Here is an 18,772-nt window from a genome sequence, read left to right as displayed (position 1 = left end):
CGACTTAGCAGCAGCAGCAGAAGTGCCCACTCTAGGTTGGTTCATTCAACCCTTGATGTTAGGGTTCTGAATCGGCTTTTCTGGAATCAACGCCCCTTCCCTTTATATGAAGATTGCAGATGTAGCTGCAAACTTCACGTCCTCATGTAACCAGGCAAAAACTAAGGAAGAAGTTTCTCTTCGAAGTTTCTTTCCACAGAGACAAAAATCTTATCTGGTAGGTCTTACCCATCTTCCCTTCAGATTCCCCTGACCAGATGCCACTCCAAGAAAAGTTTCTAGAGGTGGTGGGGTTTTTCCCCTTTATGATATGCAAAGTATAGATGCCCCCCATTTTTACTTTTCACTGGTGTGTGCATGTGTGCTAAGTCACTTCAGTCGTGTCTGACTCTTTGGGACCCGGTGAGACGTATGTAGTCTCTCAGGCTCCTCTGTCTGTGGGGATTCTCCAAGCAAGAATACTGGAGTGGGCTGCTGTTCTCTGCTCCAGGGGAACTTTTGGACCCAGGGATCAAACCCGGGTCTCTACGTCTCCTGCAATGGTAGGTGGGTTCTTCACCACTAGCGCCACCTTGACGCCACAGGTCACAGCCTTCAGAGCAAACACAAGAGCATAAATATTGGAGCCAGATTGCCTGGGTTTTTTCTCTATTGCTTCTAAGACTCGCATTCTAATGATACTTGGGGAACCTCATGGGTCAAAGGGATGGCTAAATCAAGGCAATATTTGGGTATTCCTGGGTTCCCTCACTAAAATACAATCTACCTACTATCATAACACCAGCCAGTTATGTCCAACTACTAAGTTAGATTCTGAACCTAAGAACTGACTTACGGCATTTGTAAGAATAGTAGTAAAGTACGGGTTCTTATTTCCATAAACAGAGTAGTACTGTACCAGGAAAAAAACTACCTAGGTCTTATCTTTGTCACTTAAAAAAAAAACAACAAAAAATACTTTTCTCATTTAAAAGGTACACGATTTTAAAAAAAAAAATCTGGCGTGCAGGATCTTAGTTCCTTGACCAGAGATTGAACCCAAGCTCCCTGCAGTGAAAGCTTGCCATCTTAACTACTGGACAGCCAAGAAAAGTCCCAAAAGGTACATAATTATATAAAAACTACTTGTGGCCTGGGAAGACACCTCATTTGTAAGCGGAAACTTACTTTACCTGTGTGAAGGCACAAACCAAGCTCCATGTGAGTGGACTGTATGAATCCTTGACTACAGTATACCTACCACATGGCAGAGAGCAGCCACTCACAACTGCAAACACGCATTCACAGAGGGACCTAACCCGTGGAGTCCTTGGCTGAGCTGAGGAACAAAGGACGATTAATGCAGAAGAGTTACAGGGCAGGGAATGAAGGAAGGGAAGGGGATTAACACTGATTAAAGGAAGACTGAATTTTGCCCAGATTTGTTTTGGTTTAAGTATTCTGAGACATTTCAATAACCAAAATAACTGTACAAAAAATAAACAAATTAACTTTATTAAGTTACCACTTCAGTCCTTATGTTGATTTGTTTACAAAAATATCAGTTTGAAATACATTATCGAAAGTGAACACACAGAATAAATAGAAAATAAGGATGCATGGTGCTGCAGACACATCAACCAACTTATCTTGATCTGTTGCCCACTGCTGTAGACAAAATTTGACACAGATTCAGCATTACTGACACAGCAAAGTATCAGGGAGAGGTTTGCAAACTATGAGAAAAGTAGTTTAAAACTCTGGACCAAAAAAAAACCTCTCTGGACCACTCACCAAAAAATAAAAATAAAAAATAATTGTTTATCTGAAAGCTAACCTTAGTATAATACTGAATTATCTACTGCTATCCATAGGAACAATTTAAAATGAGAAAAGTGCCAGGGAACCTTCATTAACAGTATTTTTAAGTCAAAGGTTTTACTTTAAATATCTGATGATTACTCAAATATCCTGAGCCACGAGGCAGGCCCTAACAATAAGTTATAAACAGTCTGAAATTAATAACTTAAAGGTGATATAGTTAATATAGTACACACTGCAGGAGTATCTCAACCAACCCCTCAGGTGAGGCAATAATTAAAAGGTTTACATTTACAGTTCCAATTTCCGCTCAGAAGAGTGCTATCAGTATTCCAGCAACAGTGATGACATCCTATTATCGTAAATATGCTAATATACATACTACTCTGAATTATACTTGATTGAATTCTATGTACATATGGTTCCATATTCCAAGTGCAAATTTTCAACGGTATGGGTTTATAATCAAAGCTGGGTTTGACAAATGCTTTCTGACGTCTGAAAGCAAATGATGAAAGCACTTCCTAAAAGTGAATAAACTAGATATGAGTAGGTGACCATTTCCTTTTTTCTTTATGTGTGATGAACTTCATGAAGCATCAATTCCCGAGGTATGTTTGTTTCTGGACCATACAGCTTACACGCTCTTCTTTCAAAGGCAGTCACCATCTGCTTTACAACTTCATCGAAAAACAATGTGGCAAGCTGAGAGTGTAGAAGTGAGCGAAATTCAAAAGAAATCTGTAGGAAAATGTTAATAACTATTTTAGAAAGACCTTTCTTTTACTAAATCTCTACTTAGGGTAATGGTGTTTGCACAGTGAAATGGGCTCACTGGCCCAATACCTAAGGCAGAGCAATATGGGCCTATATCTAGATGAGACTTTTAACATCGCTAAGAGGGAGACTATTTACTGCAGTAAGCACAACAGTGGCTGCACAACAAACTTAAGTAAAACAAAGTCAATGAATCTCATTTTATGGCAAAGAGTTTGATTGTATTAAGTTAAAAAAAAACTGGAAAAAAAGCTTTGCTAAATGAATATATTTATCACTTTGGCTACTTATTAGTGTGTCCCTTTAAGAGCCACCTTCCTTCCCAAAAAGAAATGGTAGCTCAGCTGGTAAAGAATCCACCTGCAATGAAGGAGACCTGGATTCGATCCCTAGGTTGGGAAGATCCCCTGGAAAAGGGAACAGCTACCTACTCTAGTGTTCCTGCCTGGAGAATTCCATGGACAGAGGAGCCTGGCAGGCTACAGTTCATTGGGTCACAGTCGGGCACGACTTCCCAAAAGGAAGTAAGGAAGGGAAGTGATCCCTCTGATAGGTTATTCCCACAAGTTAATATCAGAAAGGTGAGGTTAAGCTACAAACTAGATGGCAAAGGTGCTTCAATCTTAAAGTAGACAAGGATTTAAATTTCATTTATATCCCCTTAAGACTGAATTCAAAGCAATCAGTTTGAGAAATAATGCCTTAAGGATGAAATATCCACCAACTTTTGAAAGTTTTAATTTTAAAATAATTTGGCTTATTAAAAAGTTGCAATACTACTACTAAGATCTCTCATATACCCGCCATTCAGATATCAGGTTTTATATAACCACAGTGCAATTAAAACCAGGAGATTAACAGAGTTAATATTACTAGATAATAATGCTATTATCTAATCTATAGAGGTTTCATTCAAATTTCCCCAAGTGTTCCATTATTGTCCACTAATTTTTATGAAAAAAATATGAAATGAAAATGAAAGCAACCCAAGAGCTGAGACCAGCATACAGTAATTAACTCAAAATTATAACCATATTTTAAAATGTAAGCCTGAGCTGCAAATACAGGAACCAACTCATATAAATAAAAAGTCAGACAAGTGACTTTAAGTTTTCTATAGCTAAGGTGATATGAACGAGAAAATACCAATACCATAGTGCTTAAATTTAAAAATATATTTTTCCTTTGCATTTTATTTCTGCAACTCATAAGATAAAGATCAATGTACAGTTTCATTTGGTGCTACACTGTTATTAAGCTGGTAGTAGGCAAGACATGTGTCTTATAATCTATGGACTTGTAAAAACTAGAAAATAGAGAAGGCATTCAAAGTTTCAGGAAAGAGAGAAAAAGAGAAAAGGTCATTAGCATTCTTTCCTTTTTTTTGGCTGTGCCAGGCGGCCTGAGGGATCTTAGCCCCCAGCCAGGGATTGAACCAGTTTCCCCTGCAGTGGAAGTGCAGAGTCCTAACCACTGGACTGCCAGGGAATTTCCCCTAGCATTCTGTCTTATAAAATTAGTGCCAAAAAAAAAAAAAAAAGTCAGTGCAGAAAGAGATATTCAATACTCAGAAATCTGAGATTAAAAAAAGTCTTATAGTAATTGCTATGCATAAACGTGTGTGTGTGTGTGTGTGTGTGCGCGCGCGCGCGCTCAGTCGCTCAGTTGTGTCCAACTCTTTCCATCCCCATGGACTGGGGCTCACCAGGCTCCTCTGTCAAGGGATTTTCCAGTCAAGAATACTGGAGTGAATTGCCATTTCCTACCCCAGGGGATCTTCCTGACCCAGAGAGTGAACTGAATCTCCAGCGTCTCCTGCATTGGCAGGCGGATTCTTTACCACTGAGCCACCTGGGAAGCCCAATTGCTATGCATGCAGTTTACTAATTATAGCATGTGGGTTCTAATAAAAATAAACTACTCCTTCTTTACCAACTTTATCTGATATTTGGAACAAATAGAGAGCTTTATGCGAGACTTACTGAAAAATCCAAAGTACAAGTTCTTGGGTAGCCGGGAAGACCTGGGCTAAAACGCCAAGCAGTCTCCAAATGTTTGAAGAGCTTCCCATCAGTACAGGATGCCTAGAACAAAACGAAACAAAACCAAACCAAACAAAAAACAGTAAAGTACCAGCTGGATTGTCCAGAATCTACAATTGAGGATGCTTTAGTTGAAAGTAGGTATTTTTATAGATTAGACCACAGGTGACAAAAAGATCTCTTTAGCTCGGTACTAGGAAGAGATCTCTTGCTGACATAAGCCATTTTCCTTCCTCCTGGGATTCCCAAGATTACTGCCAGTTCTCTCTTCCACTGTCACCCACTGCTACTTAAGAGTTCTCCCCCCATAACAAAATAGGGAGTTACCATCTGGAAGTTTACTTCCAGCTCTGCCACTTATTAGTGATCCTGAACAAGTTAATTCCCTGTAATGTATTTCCTTAACCTTTAAAATGAGCATAATGCCTATTTTTTACCATCATTATGAGACAGCTAAATTTAATACTTGTAAGGAACCTGGCATAGATCCCTAGAACAATTCTGTAACTCTTGCCTGCCCAAAGATCTTCCTTATCAATCACATTTAGTCTTTCTCTAACTCACTAGTCTTTACCTCTGGGGGCCTCTATGGTTCCAGTTTTCTTATAAGTCTAGTCCTGACTCATTGCTTTCTGACCTCTCATCTCTTCAGTGCTGGTTATTTCACAGATGTGTGTACACTGAAACATAATACACAGTGATACTATGTGCAGTGCAATCTGACACGTCCCATTCTCTATCATTAAAAAATGCCGGTTGAGACCCATACAAGAGTTGCCTTCCACAGTGTGAAAAAAGGTGGCCAGGACCACAGTTACTAAAACACTTTCAGAACTGGTTATGACCTTGAATGAAGTTCAACTTCTTTATTTACTATCCTAAGATGCCATCTGGGCCTTATTATACTAGTAGACAACTGACCTCAAGAATATATATGCTATGTTCCCTCAAAAGCAGGCTATTTTTTAACTCGTTTCAAAGTCTTGGGCTTCCAGGTGGCTCAGCTGGTAACGAACCCGCCTGCAATGAGAGACACCTGAGTTCGATCCCTGCGTGGGGAAGAACCCCTGGAGAAGGCAAAGGCCACCCACTCCAGTATTCTGGCCTGGAGAATTCCATGGACTGTATAGTCCATGGGGTTGCAAAGAGCCAGACACGACTGAGTGACTTTCACTTTCACCACTGTAGAATCATTATAAACTGCACCCATACTAAAAAGCACTTAAAAAGAAATGCTCTATTCACATTATAAAGTTTTTTTTTAACTTTTAATATGGAAACCAGTGAAAATTTAAAACTTATTTAGACATGAAAAGTAACAGTCATTAAAGTAAAAAAATCTCTTCAAGGCTTCTTGCCTTCTGAGATGGCCCACATTCTGCGAAGTTTCTTCTAAATAAATCCAGTTCTTATTAAAAAAAAAATTTTTTTCCCCAAAGCATTTGGCTTTATTTGGTTCAATAATGAACATCTAATTTTTAAAACCATCAAAAATCTATAATAAAATATTATTTCAGTTATCCAACTTTACTTTTTTTTTTTGGCTGTGCCTTGTGGCTTGTAGCATCTTTTGTTCCCCTATCAGGGATCAAACCTGTGCTCCCTGCAGTGGAAAAGTGGGGTTTCAACACTGGGCCACCAGGGACGACCCCCTCTTTTGTTTTTAACTGGAGGATAATTGCTTTACAATCATGTGTTGCTTCTGCCATACAACAATGTGAATGAGCCATAAGTACACATACTTCCTCTCCCTCTGAACTTCCCTCCAATTCCCCACCCCCCTAGGTGGTCACAGAGTGCTACAGTGAGCTCCCCAAAATACAGAATGGTTCGTGAATTTGCATTCATCCTTGTGCAGGGATCTTCTTTATATTGTTTCAAATTCAGTATATGTGCTGCTGAAGCAAGCACTCCATTTACTTTTATTTCTAACTTTTTACAACTTTTTCAGTTACCCAACTTTAAGGTAAAGCATTCCATCCTTCTTTACAATCATGTATGAAGCTTATAAGAAATCTAACAGTAAGGGAGAAGCAGCTGTTGGGAATAATCACTACAATATAGCACCTTCCTCTGACTATTTTTTAACAAAATGTGGCAGTGCTGTACTTGTATCAATAACCTAGCCCAAGGATCCACAGATTTTTACTGGCATGTTTTGATAGGGACAATACTGCCAATGAGCTCATTCCTAACAGAGATACTGAACACAGCAAGTAGGCTTCTGGCCACTACAGACTGATGAATCTACATGATGCATGTAGAATCCCTGACATGTTAAGTCACAGGCACATTTGGGACAGCTAATAAAAAATGTCACATAGCTTTCGTTGCTTTCTTGGTTCTAATTTTTATTATATGTCACATATGTGTATTAGGTACTAATATCTAGAACCTGAGCCCAGGGAAAATTAAAAGCTGAACATAGCTGTGTTTTATTCTCAAATATGTCTTTAAATATTAGCACATTAAGTGAGGCAGCTTATTTTAATGGAAAAATAATCTGGGAATCAGACATACACAGTATGAATTTGTGTGTACCTTGGGTCTCCGGAACAACCCTCAAATGCTGCCTAACCTTTAGGTCTTGCTAACATGCTAAGTTGCTTCAGTCATGTCCAACTCTTTGCAACCTCACGGACTGTGGCCTGCAGGCTCCTCTGTCCATGGGATTCTCTAGGCAAAAATAATGGAGATGGTTGCCATTTCTTCCTCCAGGGGATCTTCCTGACCTAGGAATTGAACCCGTCTCTTATGTCTCCTGTATTGGCAAGTGGGTTCTTTACCACTAGTGCCACCTGGGAAGCCCTTTAATAATAAATTAGCACATTAAGTGAGGCAGTTTATTTTAATGGAAAAATAATTTTGGAATCAGACACACACAGTATAAATTTGTGTGGGCTCTTAAGTTCTCTAAGCCTCCTAAAATTAAGATAGTAATATATAATACATACTATTATAATTAAAAAAAAAGTTTCCTGCCTCCTTGGCAGTGCTGAAGGTTACTGAAATTACTATGAACATCTGGATATACAGGAACACAGGAACACAGCAGTGAGAACTTCATAAACAAAAGCCCTCATGACTGAGGATTCAGAGATGAAAAAGAAGATCTCCCATTCCCTTAAGTAGCTCGATTCTGTCAAGCAGAAATCCAAAGGAAGAAAGAAGTCATACAAAAGAGTGGTAAGAGAAATAAATCAAGCACATGCAAAGCCTAGAGCAATCACCGAGGTACAGCAGACTAGCCGTATGAAAGGAAAGGATGAAAAAGCAGGCTGGGATCTGAAGGATTAAGAGGCAAGGAATCAAGTTCACTACAGATAGAAGAGGGAACAACATGCAAAGGCACAGGGCTGTGGGATAAGTACCCTACGGTACACTCGTGGAAGTCAGGGAAGGAAGAAAGCCAGGGGGAGAAAACGATAAGGTTTTAGAGTTCTTTAGTTAGATGCAGGATATGTTAAGATCAAAATTGTAAGAATCTGAATGGTAAGAGATTGAGGTCAGGGGACTCAATTTTAAGATTTATAGAGATAGTCACTGTTGTCAGACAGACTACAGAGTCTTGGCTGTGTAACCCTAGGCAAGCTATCTAACTCTTTGAAGTCTTAGCATACTCAACCATACGATGATGGAGGATAATAAAATCTGCATCTCAAAGGGCTGTTGTGAAGATTAAACAATTCAAGTAAAGAAAGCACTATAGAGCTTAATGCATTAGCTACTATAAGAGAGGCAGTGCACTATAGTAAGTAAAAACTTCAAAACTATGAGGCAAACAGGTGAAAACAGTTATAATAATAGTAAAGTCTCAGAATGCGGCACAGACTTTTAAGTGGAGTTGATGTTTTGACAGTGGGACTAGGGTGGACTCCCATGTCTTAGCTTCACTGGACAGTATATTCTTTCTGGTATGAGAGCTGCATGTCCTCAGTGACTGACAAGGAGGTGAAAAAGGCACTTAGCTCTGGCCAATAACCAAGAAATGATACCACTACTAAATCAAGTGGGCACAAAACCACACAATCCAAGCTTTGAAAGCCTTTGTTCACCGCACTCTAGGAAGTCAAAATAAATGGTAATGTAACTCTGGAATTCTCTTTTTTCATGTGTTGAAGTCCGAGTACCTTTTCTGTATGTGTACCCTTCTCTGAGAAGGGTAAGATGATTAATATAATGCATGCAACAGTACCTGGCATTTCAGTACCTGGTACATGGCAGGATGACTTCAACAATGTTTATATGCTCCACATTTATATCTTTTCTATCTTTCTTCATCCTCTCACCACTTTCCCTGCCTTAACTTAAAAAAAAAAACACAAGTATCAATATTAAATTAAAACATTTCTCACTTGTGTGGCTGAATCTTTCCTAGAGGTCAGTAGTTCTCAACAGAAGGACAAAAGAAAAAGCTTCTCATTTCCATGTTCTAGTTAAATTTCTATTTGGAAAGAATTATGCTAATATTGTATAAAATAACACAACTTAAGTGATATAACAGTTTTTTTTTCCTTCCTATTAGTTCAGGGAAATCTTCTTAAACTATTATACATTAATCCATTTAATATATCACTAGTTGAAGAATATTTAAGAACAACAAAAAACAAAACCGTTACCTTCACTAAATGAGGTTTCACCAATGTCACTACTGATGTGTAGCGCTCCAGCACAGGTGGAAACCCAATTTCCAATCGCGCTTTGCAGTATCCAGATCTCCTTGATATTATATCTGATTTTTTACACCAAGGAACAAAATGCTTGTAATCCTCCACTCCAGATACTACATCATACATTTCCTGCATAGAATAACTTAAAAAAAAGGAAAGGTGTTAACTGCACCTATTTAGACAGTGCATACACACTTTAAACCAGCAGTCCCCAACCTTCTTGGCACCAGGGGCTAGTTTTGTGAAAGACAATTTTTCCATGGAATGGGGAAGAGAGGATGGTTTCAGGACGATTCAAGTACACAACATTTACTGGATACTTTATTGCTATTATTATTACATCAGTTCCACCTCAAATCATCAGGTATTAGACCCCAGAGGTTGGGGACCCCTGCTTTAAACTGAATAAATAATAAAATTTACTGTGTACGAGGCAATAAGTCATCTGGTACACACATTAATACTGCTTTATAATAAATGGCTGATGAACTATGGTACATTCATACTGTGGAATTAATCAGTTATCTAAAAGGATGAAGATCAAATGTACAGTTCACCCTTGAAAGACACAGCTTTGCCCTGTGTGGGTCTACTTACATAAGAATTTCTTTGAAAATATAGTATCTGTATTTTTGTTTTACAGATTTTTAAATTAAATGTGGGGGAAAGTTTGTGTTCAATTAGAAGTCACAATATGTGGAATCAAATAAACTAAGGTTTGAGTCTTGATTTTATACAAACTGTTTCAGCTTCCTGCCTTTGGATAAATCATTTATCAATTCCTTGTTTTGAAACAGACATAGTAGCATGCATTTTTTTTTTTTTCTTTTTACTGCATGGGGGGTCTGTACTCCCAAACCCCCCATCTTTCAAGGGTCAACCATATACTTTAGAGCAAAGAGGTCTGAAATATATTGCTACATGAAAAAAGGCACAAATATCAAAGTGTTTAATAATCGAGGAAATACACTATACACTTACAATATTTCTTAAATAGATAATAAAATTGAATATATCTTGTCTGCTTTATATACAATTTTATTATCCATTTGAGAAATATTATAAGTGTATACTGTAATTCCTCAATTTTAAACAATTGATATTTGCTTTTTCTGAAAATTATGTTAATAGACTGTCTGTAATGAAAATATATTTTAAAAGTCCTAAAATGATACAAATTAAACAATTACCAGTTGTTAATTCAGGAAAAAAGAGTAGGATTAAAAACAGACTAACTCTTTAATATATATATTTCTATTTTTTCTTTTTTTCTGTCTTTTTTAAATTCTTTTTTTCTATTTTCTTTTGTTTTTCTTTTCATTCTAGTTTATATACTCCTAAATTGTTAAGTGTTTATACAAGTATGCAAACATTTTGTAATTAAGAAAAAAAATCAATTCTATAACATAAAAAAGGGGAACTTCTCACTCTTTATGAGCCAGCGTAACATCCTGCCAACCCAAACTTCACAAAGAACATAAAAACAAAATCTATAAACCCATATTACCTGTGAGTACTGAAGCAAAACTTCTAGGTAAAATACCAGCAAATATAATCCCAATAATATATTAAAAAAAATAAAACAATCATATACAACTCATCTAAGGATGTATGGATGAACCATCCATAGTACATACATAGTATGGATGGTGCAGTACTAAGAATTATTATAACCATATTATTTAGCCAAAACAAAATCATTGTACAAGTCCCTTCACAGATGGTAAAATATAAGAAGCATTACTATTAGCATTAGAAAGAAGCCAATGGAGAAAAAAAAAAAGAAAGAAGCCAATGATGCTATCATTACTGTCATTTGACATTGTTCTAAAATGTCAAAGAAATTAAATCAGAGCATGAAATATGGGCACACGGGTGGAAAAGAATTAGGCAAAATTATAAACTGGCAGGTGATATGACTATCAAATCAAAAATCAATCAATCAAGAATTCAGTTAGGTAGCCTGTTAAGAAATATATAAAAACTAATACTGTTTCTATACTAACAAGCAGAAAACAGTAGCATACGAATGTAAAATACCTAGAAATAAATTCAACAAAGACACATAAGGGTTTACAGTAAGGTATCACATGAAGTGAAGTCGCTCAGTTGTGTCCAACTCTTTGCGACCCCGGGGCCTGTAGCCCGCCAGGCTCCTCTGTCCATGGGATTCTCCAGGCAAGAATACTGGAGTGGGTTGCCATTTCCTTCTCCAGGGGATCTTCCCAATCCACGGATCGAACCCAGGTCTCCCACATTGCAGGCAGATGCTTTAACCTCTGAGCCACCAGGGAAGCCACACATCAGGGTTTAAAAAAAAAAAAAAAAAAAACACACTGTGGATACATATAAAGACAACTGAACAACAACAACAAAAAAGACAACTGAACAATGAAAACCAGACACGTGTCATTCCTGGTTATAAAGAGTCAACACTGCTAAAGTAGAATTCATCTCAAAATGCTGCAGTAAACCACCACATTCTAAATTTTCAAAGGGTATGTTTGGAATATGACAGAATGAGTGTTCATGTATATTTAAATTAATCTTTATGATCATGAAATGAGGCCCACAGAGGAAAGACTAAACAAACCTACTCTTCTCTCCCCGTGTTCTTAGACACTTGGAAATAAATGCCAATATAAATCCCATGAAGATATATGAGACCCAGTAGCCTGGAAGCTATTCGCATAAACATACTCTATTGTGTTCAAATATCAATTTTAAAACATAGTAATTTCATGTGACCCTGACTAGGTTGCTTAACCTCTCAATTTTCTTCATCCATAATTGAAAAATACCTCTACAGAGTTATTTTAAGGGTTAAAGGAAAGAGTTCTGGCATAATGCACAATGCTTATTAAGCATTTCATAAATGGCAGCTATTACTATGTGTTTACATCAAACAATACATGGGGGAAGGTGATCATTAGATAAGACCAATTTGTAATAAAAAGAATTTTAGTACCAGAAAGAATAAGGAAGCAAGAGAGAATAAATAAATATAGTGGGAAAAATAAGCTTTGGAGTCACGACACAACATAATTTCTCAGCTTCAGTTTCTTCATCTTTACAATGGGAAAAATACCTAGATCACATGATTACTGTGAGACTTAAAAGAAACAATATAGAGTACCCAGCAGGCCTGTCAAATGACAAGTCACAGTCAAAGGGAGATATTATTAGTAATTCAAAAGTAAAGCAGACCAATTCACTATTTGATTTCTCATCTTTTTGTTGCCATTTCTGTTTTTATAAGACACCAGCTGGGGGAAAGATGTCCACCTATCCAAGTCTTAAGGCTTGCTTTACGTGGCATTATTGCTGGCCACCAGAAGGCTACAAATTAAACAGCTGTCGCATGACTACTTCTTGCCAATAATATCTAAGAGTAAGCACTGTGTGTCACTTCCAGGACCAACATGATTAAGCATCAGGTGTATCTTTTTAAGAGATCCTGAAGACCAAGCAATTACAAAAGTACCAAGTGGGAGGGAGCCTGGGTTCCTGCCTGACTCTGTAAACAGTTTTACTGGAACACAACCATGCCCATTTATTGCACATTGTCCATGGTTAGTTCTGGGCTACACTGACCGTGTGAGTAGTTGCAACAGAGACAGTATGGCCCACAAACCTATTTACCAACTGGCCCTTGACAGAAAAAGTTTGCCAACCTCTCCTCTGGATGGCAGGGGCCTCTTAGCATGTTTATAGATACTTACCTATGTATGTGTGTATGTGTGCAGGTGAGGGAGCTATACAAACATATTTGGCCCAACATATCAGTAATGATGCCACTATAAAAAAGAACAGTGTACAAAAATGCAGGACATAAACAGTTTATTTTCTTTAAATGTCAAGATTTAAACCTATCCTATAAAGTTACCATATGATTATATTCATTCAACCAATATTTATAAAATAGCAAGGGTGAGAAAATCAGAGCTTGGTCTGTAAGAAACGAATCTAGAAAAAAAGAGGCACAATATTCTAAAGAACACTGTGAACATGCTCTTTTAGTAGACCTATTACTATATACAAACCCTATAATTCTCCTTTCTGAATATTCTTTTCTTTTGTTTATTAATGGTGCAGCAATTCTGAAGAAGGTTCTTGCATGTATCTTCTTAGGCAAAAGTGAGGTATGTAGTGGAAGAGCTCTGCTCATCAGTATACCACAGGAAGCTAAATAACTGAAAAGACAAAAATTACCTGATTGAGTAACATTGACAATTAAGAGGAAACAAATTAGAGACAGTTAAATAACAATCATACTTCAGAAGGTGTTTACAACCTTAGAATATTCCCAAAAAAATTACACATGCAAAAAATAAGCTTCTTGAGCACCATAAAGAAAACTAAAAACACCTGCTTACAGTCAGGGTTGGAGCCTTCAGGCTCAAAAGGTATCTCTCAGAGTTGGCTTTTAGTCTGCAGACATGTGTAAACAACATATTCCTGCCCTAGGGTGGGAGAATATTCATTGTCCAATTTTTAACTAACCTACCCACCTTGTTTTCCCAGCTGCATCCACAGGGGTTTCCTTAATTCTTGATCTACTCTATGAGATCTGAAGTTAGGCCCCCCTCTTCACTGTGTCTGTGGCAGGCCTGCCAGACCTATTGTGCAATTGATCTTTCACCTTCCAATCTCCATTTCTATGTGTACATGTAAAAACATATGTCAAGGTAATTAGAATGTTAACTGTTTAGGGTACTTCGTAATACAGATGCCTGATACGCTCTTGTTCACCTATTTTTAGCCTTTACACTAGTTAAGATTATTGAATAGCTATTATACACCACTATCTGTGCATTAGTTCACATATTTACTGAGCTGCTATTCTGTGCCAGGCACCAGACATATAATGGTGAATAAAACAAACATAAAGATTACATTCTAGTTGAGGATTAAATAAGCCACGAAAATAGAAATGGGTGTGGGGACATGTAATTAGGACCTCCTTTTGACAGGGTGATCCAGGAAGTCCTCCGAGGTTGTATTTCAGCTGAGACATAATGGGTAAGGAGGAGTTATTCCAGCTGAGCTATTTCAAACCCTAAAAGATGATCCTGTTAAAGTGCTGCACTCAATATGTCAGCAAATTTGGAAAACTCAGTAGTGGCCACAGGACTGGAAAATGTCAGTTTTCATCCCAATTCTAAAGAAGGGAAATGTCAAAGAACATTCAAACTACTGCACAGTTGTACTCATTTCATGTGCTAGCAAAGTAAGGCTCAAAATTCTTCAAGCTAGGCTTCAATAAATATGTGAATTGAGAACTTCGGATGTATAAGCTGGATTTAGAAAAGGCAGAAGAACAAGAGATCAAATTCCCAACATCTGGCAGATCATAGAAAAAGCTAGAGAATTCCAGAAAAACATCTGCTTCATTGACTATGCTAAAACCTTTGGCTGTGAAGGTTAACAGTGAAGTGTGGAAAATTCTTAAAGAGCTGGAATACCTGACCGCCTTATCTGCCTCCTGAGAAACCTGTATGCCGGTCAAGAAGCAACAGTTAGAACCAGACATGGAACAATAGACTGGTTCCAAACTGGGAAAGGAGTATGTATATATACATGTATGTATGTGTGTGTATATATATATATATATATAAAGGAGCTGTATATATATTTTAACTTATATGCAGAGTACATCATGCAAAATGCTGGGCTGGATGCAGCATAAGAATCAAGATTGCTGGGAGGAATGTCAATAATGTCAGATATGCAGAAGATAGCACCCTTATGGCAGAAAGCGAAGAGGAACTAAAGAGCCTCTTGATGAAGGTAAAAGAGGAGAGCGAAAACGCTGGCTAACACTCAACATTCAAAAAACTAAGGTCATGGCACCAGGTCCCACCACTTCATGGCAAATAGATGAGGAAGCAATGGAAACAGTGACAGACTTTATTTTCTTGGGCTCAAAAATCTCTGTGGGTGGTAACTGCAATCATGAAATTAAAAGATGCTTGCTCCTTGGAAGAAAAACTATGACAAACCTAGAGAGCGTATTAAAAATCAGAGACATTACTTTGCCTACAAAGGTATGTATAGTCAAAGCTATGGTTTTTATAGACATGTATGGATGTGAGAGCTGGAAAATAAAAACGGCTGAGCACCAAAGAATTAATGCTTTTAAACTGTGGTGCTGGAGAAGACTCTTCAAAGTCCACTGGACTGCAAGGAGATCAAACCAGTCAATAATAAAAGGAAATCAACCCTGAATATTCATTGGAAGGACTAATGCTGAAGCTCCAATACTTTGGCCACCTGATGCGAAGAGCCAACTCAGTGGAAAAGACCCTGATGCCGGGAAAGATTGAACGCAGGAGGAGAAGAGGATGACAGGGAATGAGATGGTTGGATGGCATCACTGACTCAACGGACATGAGCTTGAGCAACCTCTGGGAGATGGTAAAGGACAGGGAAGCCTGGCGTGCTGCAGTCCATGGGGTTGCAAAGAGTCAGACGCAACTGAACAACAACAGCCATGTAAAGGGTGAAATAGTTATGTATGTACATAATGTGTGTGTACACATACATAAGATCTCTCTCTCATACACACATATGTGTTGTCTGCACATGGGAGGAGGTGAGGTAGATACAGCCCACTGCAAGTACTAAGGAAAAAGCCTGGCAGCATCCAGACTCTCAAAAAGATGAACACTACAACAGCAGTATAGCAAGCCAGGGCGAGAGCACAATGAAATAATGTTAGAGAGAGGCTGGAGCTGGATCATGCTGGGGACTACTGATCAGGACAAAGCAATCTGGGATTGATTCTCAATGAGATGCTCTTAAAGTGTTCCACCTAAGAGAATAATATCTCATTAAATCAAGTCTTCAAGTTATTTTTTTTAACAGAGAACGGAGTGGCCTGGTGAAATCTCATGTTGTATACAAAATTTGATTCATATAAAATATGATTTACGTATAAATAAAACTTCTTTAAGGACACCAACATCTCATAGTGTGGCTGGAAGAGAAAATTGAGTTAAAGAATGATTGACGAAATTGGGGCCATTCAGTAAGAAGATCAGGAGTGGACTGTAAGGAGATCAAACCAGTCAATCCTAAAGGAAATAAACACTGAATATTCACTGGAAGGACTGATGCTAAAGCTGAAACTCCAATGCTTTGGCCACCTGATGTGAAGAGCCGACTTATTAGAAGAGACCCTGATGCTGGGAGGGATTGACTGCGAAAAGAGAAGAGGGCAGCAGAGGATGAGATGGTTAGATAGCATCACTGACTCAATGGACAGGAGTGTGAGCAAACTTCAGGAGACGGTGGAGGACAGAGGAGCCTGGCATGCTGCAGTCCATGAAGTCGTCAAGAGTTGGACATGACAGCGACAGAACAGCAATGACTAGTACAAAAAAGAGCAGAATGAGAGAGAAGGTAACAGTGAACTAGAGATGCAGGTGAGATGTAACAGATGCTACGTGGGTGGAGGAAAAGTGACCAAGTGACAATCCATGGGGGTCACACACAGTCGGACCGGACTGAGCACAACAGGAGTTTTCTGATCAGTTTGCATATTACGGTTACAATGCCCTGGACAGCACATCCATCTTCATACTTTATCAAGAACAGTGTATCTTCAACTACAATATGAGAACCTTACAGCCATACACATGTTTATTAAACCATGGAATGAAAACTGAACAAAAGAAGGACAGATTTTTGGTCACTAAACTTCCAGTGAACTGAAGTGAAATAAAGTGAAGTCACTCAGTCGTGTCCAACTCTTTGCAACCCCGTGGACTGTAGCCTACCAGGCTCCTCCATCCGTGGGATTCTCCAGGCAAGAATACTAGAATGGGTTGCCATTTCCTTCTCCACGGAATCTTCCCGACCCAGGGATCGAACCAAGGTCTCCCACATTGCAGGCAGACGCTTTACCCTCTGAGCCACCATGGAAGCCCAGTGCTACCTCCTAAATACTGTATTATAATAAAGGCCAGAATCAGCCTTGCAATGAACTCATAAATTATCTCCCTTTTCATTATCATAAACAGTAAATATTTATACTGAAACTTAAACCTTAATTTGATCACTAAAGCAATTTTTTTTCTCAAAAGTAACAGCCAGCATTTTATAAGAGCAATACAAGCAGATCTAAAGTATGATACAGTGTTTTGCTTGGAACTTTTTAAAAGCTATTTCCTAAAGCAAGGGTGAAGGATATGAGATGATTTTATTTCAGTTTCGACCAAAAAATGTCTAAAAGGATTTAGAGTTCATTGGGTTGTTGATATTTTAAAAAATTCGTTGACTCTAAATGTCCTGGAAGGAGCTCAACCAGATTTGTGCTTTCTCCCTCCATCCCGTACAGATTACAACTAAATTAATTTTAAAAGTTAACTTTAAATTTTCGAGCATAATTTATTGAAGTGTCATTAATAAAAGGAAACTGGTGGAAATATGGAAAATTTCAGGTCTCCTCTTCCACTATCTACCAAAAAAGAACCAACCTGGAAAATCGAAGGCAGACTCTGACTCAAGGTTACAGGACTGCTAATTTACAAAGGCAGGGGAAAAAAATCCAAGTCCCATACTTCGTTTTAGTTTAGCACCAAAGTGGGGGCGGAGGTGGGCAAAGACCACCTACTAGAAACTGGGGAAAGCACCTCTGGCCATCGGACACTCTTTAGAAACAAAAGGGGACTCACTGACAGGCCACAAACCCCCACGTCCATCAACCCCCAACTCCTGCGCCGCAGTTATAACTTCCGGAGAACAGCAGTAGTAGGCCGTAGGGGAGGAGACCGGAAGAGCGCAAAGGCACCCCCCCGCCCCATCCAGTGGCTTCATCAGCGGCTTCCAAGTAGCTGAGCGGAATGATTCACCGCCTCTCGCGAGGGCTGGGAACCACGAACACAAGATGGGACGGCCTGGACAGGCTGGCGACCCTCCGGCCAAGGGGGCGGGGAGAGGGGGCCTGAGTTCGTCACTCGCCGAAGGCAGTAGGCCCTTTGTCTGCATAGACGCGGAAACCCATCCGATCCGCCTACCTCACCGCAAATGTCCCGGGTCCCCTTGCTCAGCAGGCCGTGGGGAGGGAGAAATTACCCTCGCTGAGGCGCCCCCGTTGTTCATTACCTGACATTCCTCGCAGGCACCTGCGCTGGAGCCGGGGCTCTGGCGGCTGGAGCCGGGGCTCTGGCGGCTGCCGCCGACTTCGGACGGCATCCCGAGACCGCCTTTTTAAGGGCTCTTTGACCTGTCCGAGCTGCCATGTTCATCTTACTGAAGCCGGTCGCCAGTAAACCCGGAGCAGGCCCACGGCACCGCCCTCCTCCGGCGGCCCGGGCCAGGCGCCGCCGCCCTCCAGCCAATCAGCGGGCCCCCTGGGCGGTCAGGCACGCCCCATTTTCCTCTCTCCGATAGCGCAGAGCTGACGCACACTGCCATTGCCGCAGAGCCCCTTGTAAACGTGCTACGTCATCCTGTCGGCCAATCAGAGGGACCGCAGAG

At 39.3% G+C, this 18,772-nt stretch overlaps 1 protein-coding gene and 1 pseudogene across 2 annotated transcripts; both read right to left on the bottom strand.

The window, feature by feature from the left end:
* Positions 1–1,463: 1,463 nt before the first annotated feature.
* Positions 1,464–18,625, bottom strand: COQ10B (coenzyme Q10B). 2 transcript variants are annotated; one of them, XM_070458499.1, is made up of 5 exons: positions 18,398–18,625; positions 13,333–13,482; positions 9,239–9,431; positions 4,560–4,661; positions 1,464–2,541 (listed from the first exon to the last, which is right to left on the bottom strand). In XM_070458499.1, the coding sequence occupies exons 1-5, from the start codon at positions 18,538–18,540 to the stop codon at positions 2,374–2,376; spliced, it is 756 nt and encodes a 251-aa protein (XP_070314600.1). In that variant the 5' UTR covers positions 18,541–18,625; the 3' UTR covers positions 1,464–2,373. The 2 variants fall into 2 exon arrangements, with proteins under 2 accessions (XP_070314600.1, XP_070314601.1); XM_070458500.1 differs by lacking the exon at positions 18,398–18,625 and adding an exon at positions 17,770–18,124.
* Positions 6,434–6,530, bottom strand: LOC139032301 (U6 spliceosomal RNA; annotated as a pseudogene).
* Positions 18,626–18,772: the final 147 nt, after the last annotated feature.

This window comes from Odocoileus virginianus, chromosome 30, assembly GCF_023699985.2.
Source record: "Odocoileus virginianus isolate 20LAN1187 ecotype Illinois chromosome 30, Ovbor_1.2, whole genome shotgun sequence".
Lineage (NCBI taxonomy): Eukaryota > Metazoa > Chordata > Mammalia > Artiodactyla > Cervidae > Odocoileus > Odocoileus virginianus.
The sequence above is the reverse complement of the archived record's forward strand: the minus strand, read 5'-3'. Positions and strand labels throughout refer to the sequence as shown.

Excerpts from the sequence above, each read along its gene's own strand:
- COQ10B (XM_070458499.1), bottom strand. The coding sequence starts at position 18,540 with ATGAACATGGCAGCTCGGACAGGTCAAAGAGCCCTTAAAAAGGCGGTC. Across the intron at positions 4,662-9,238 it reads TGAAACCTCATTTAGTGAAG|GCATCCTGTACTGATGGGAA; the intron begins GTAACGGTTTTG and ends GTTTTGTTCTAG. Across the intron at positions 2,542-4,559 it reads CTTGTACTTTGGATTTTTCA|ATTTCTTTTGAATTTCGCTC; the intron begins GTAAGTCTCGCA and ends ATTTTCCTACAG.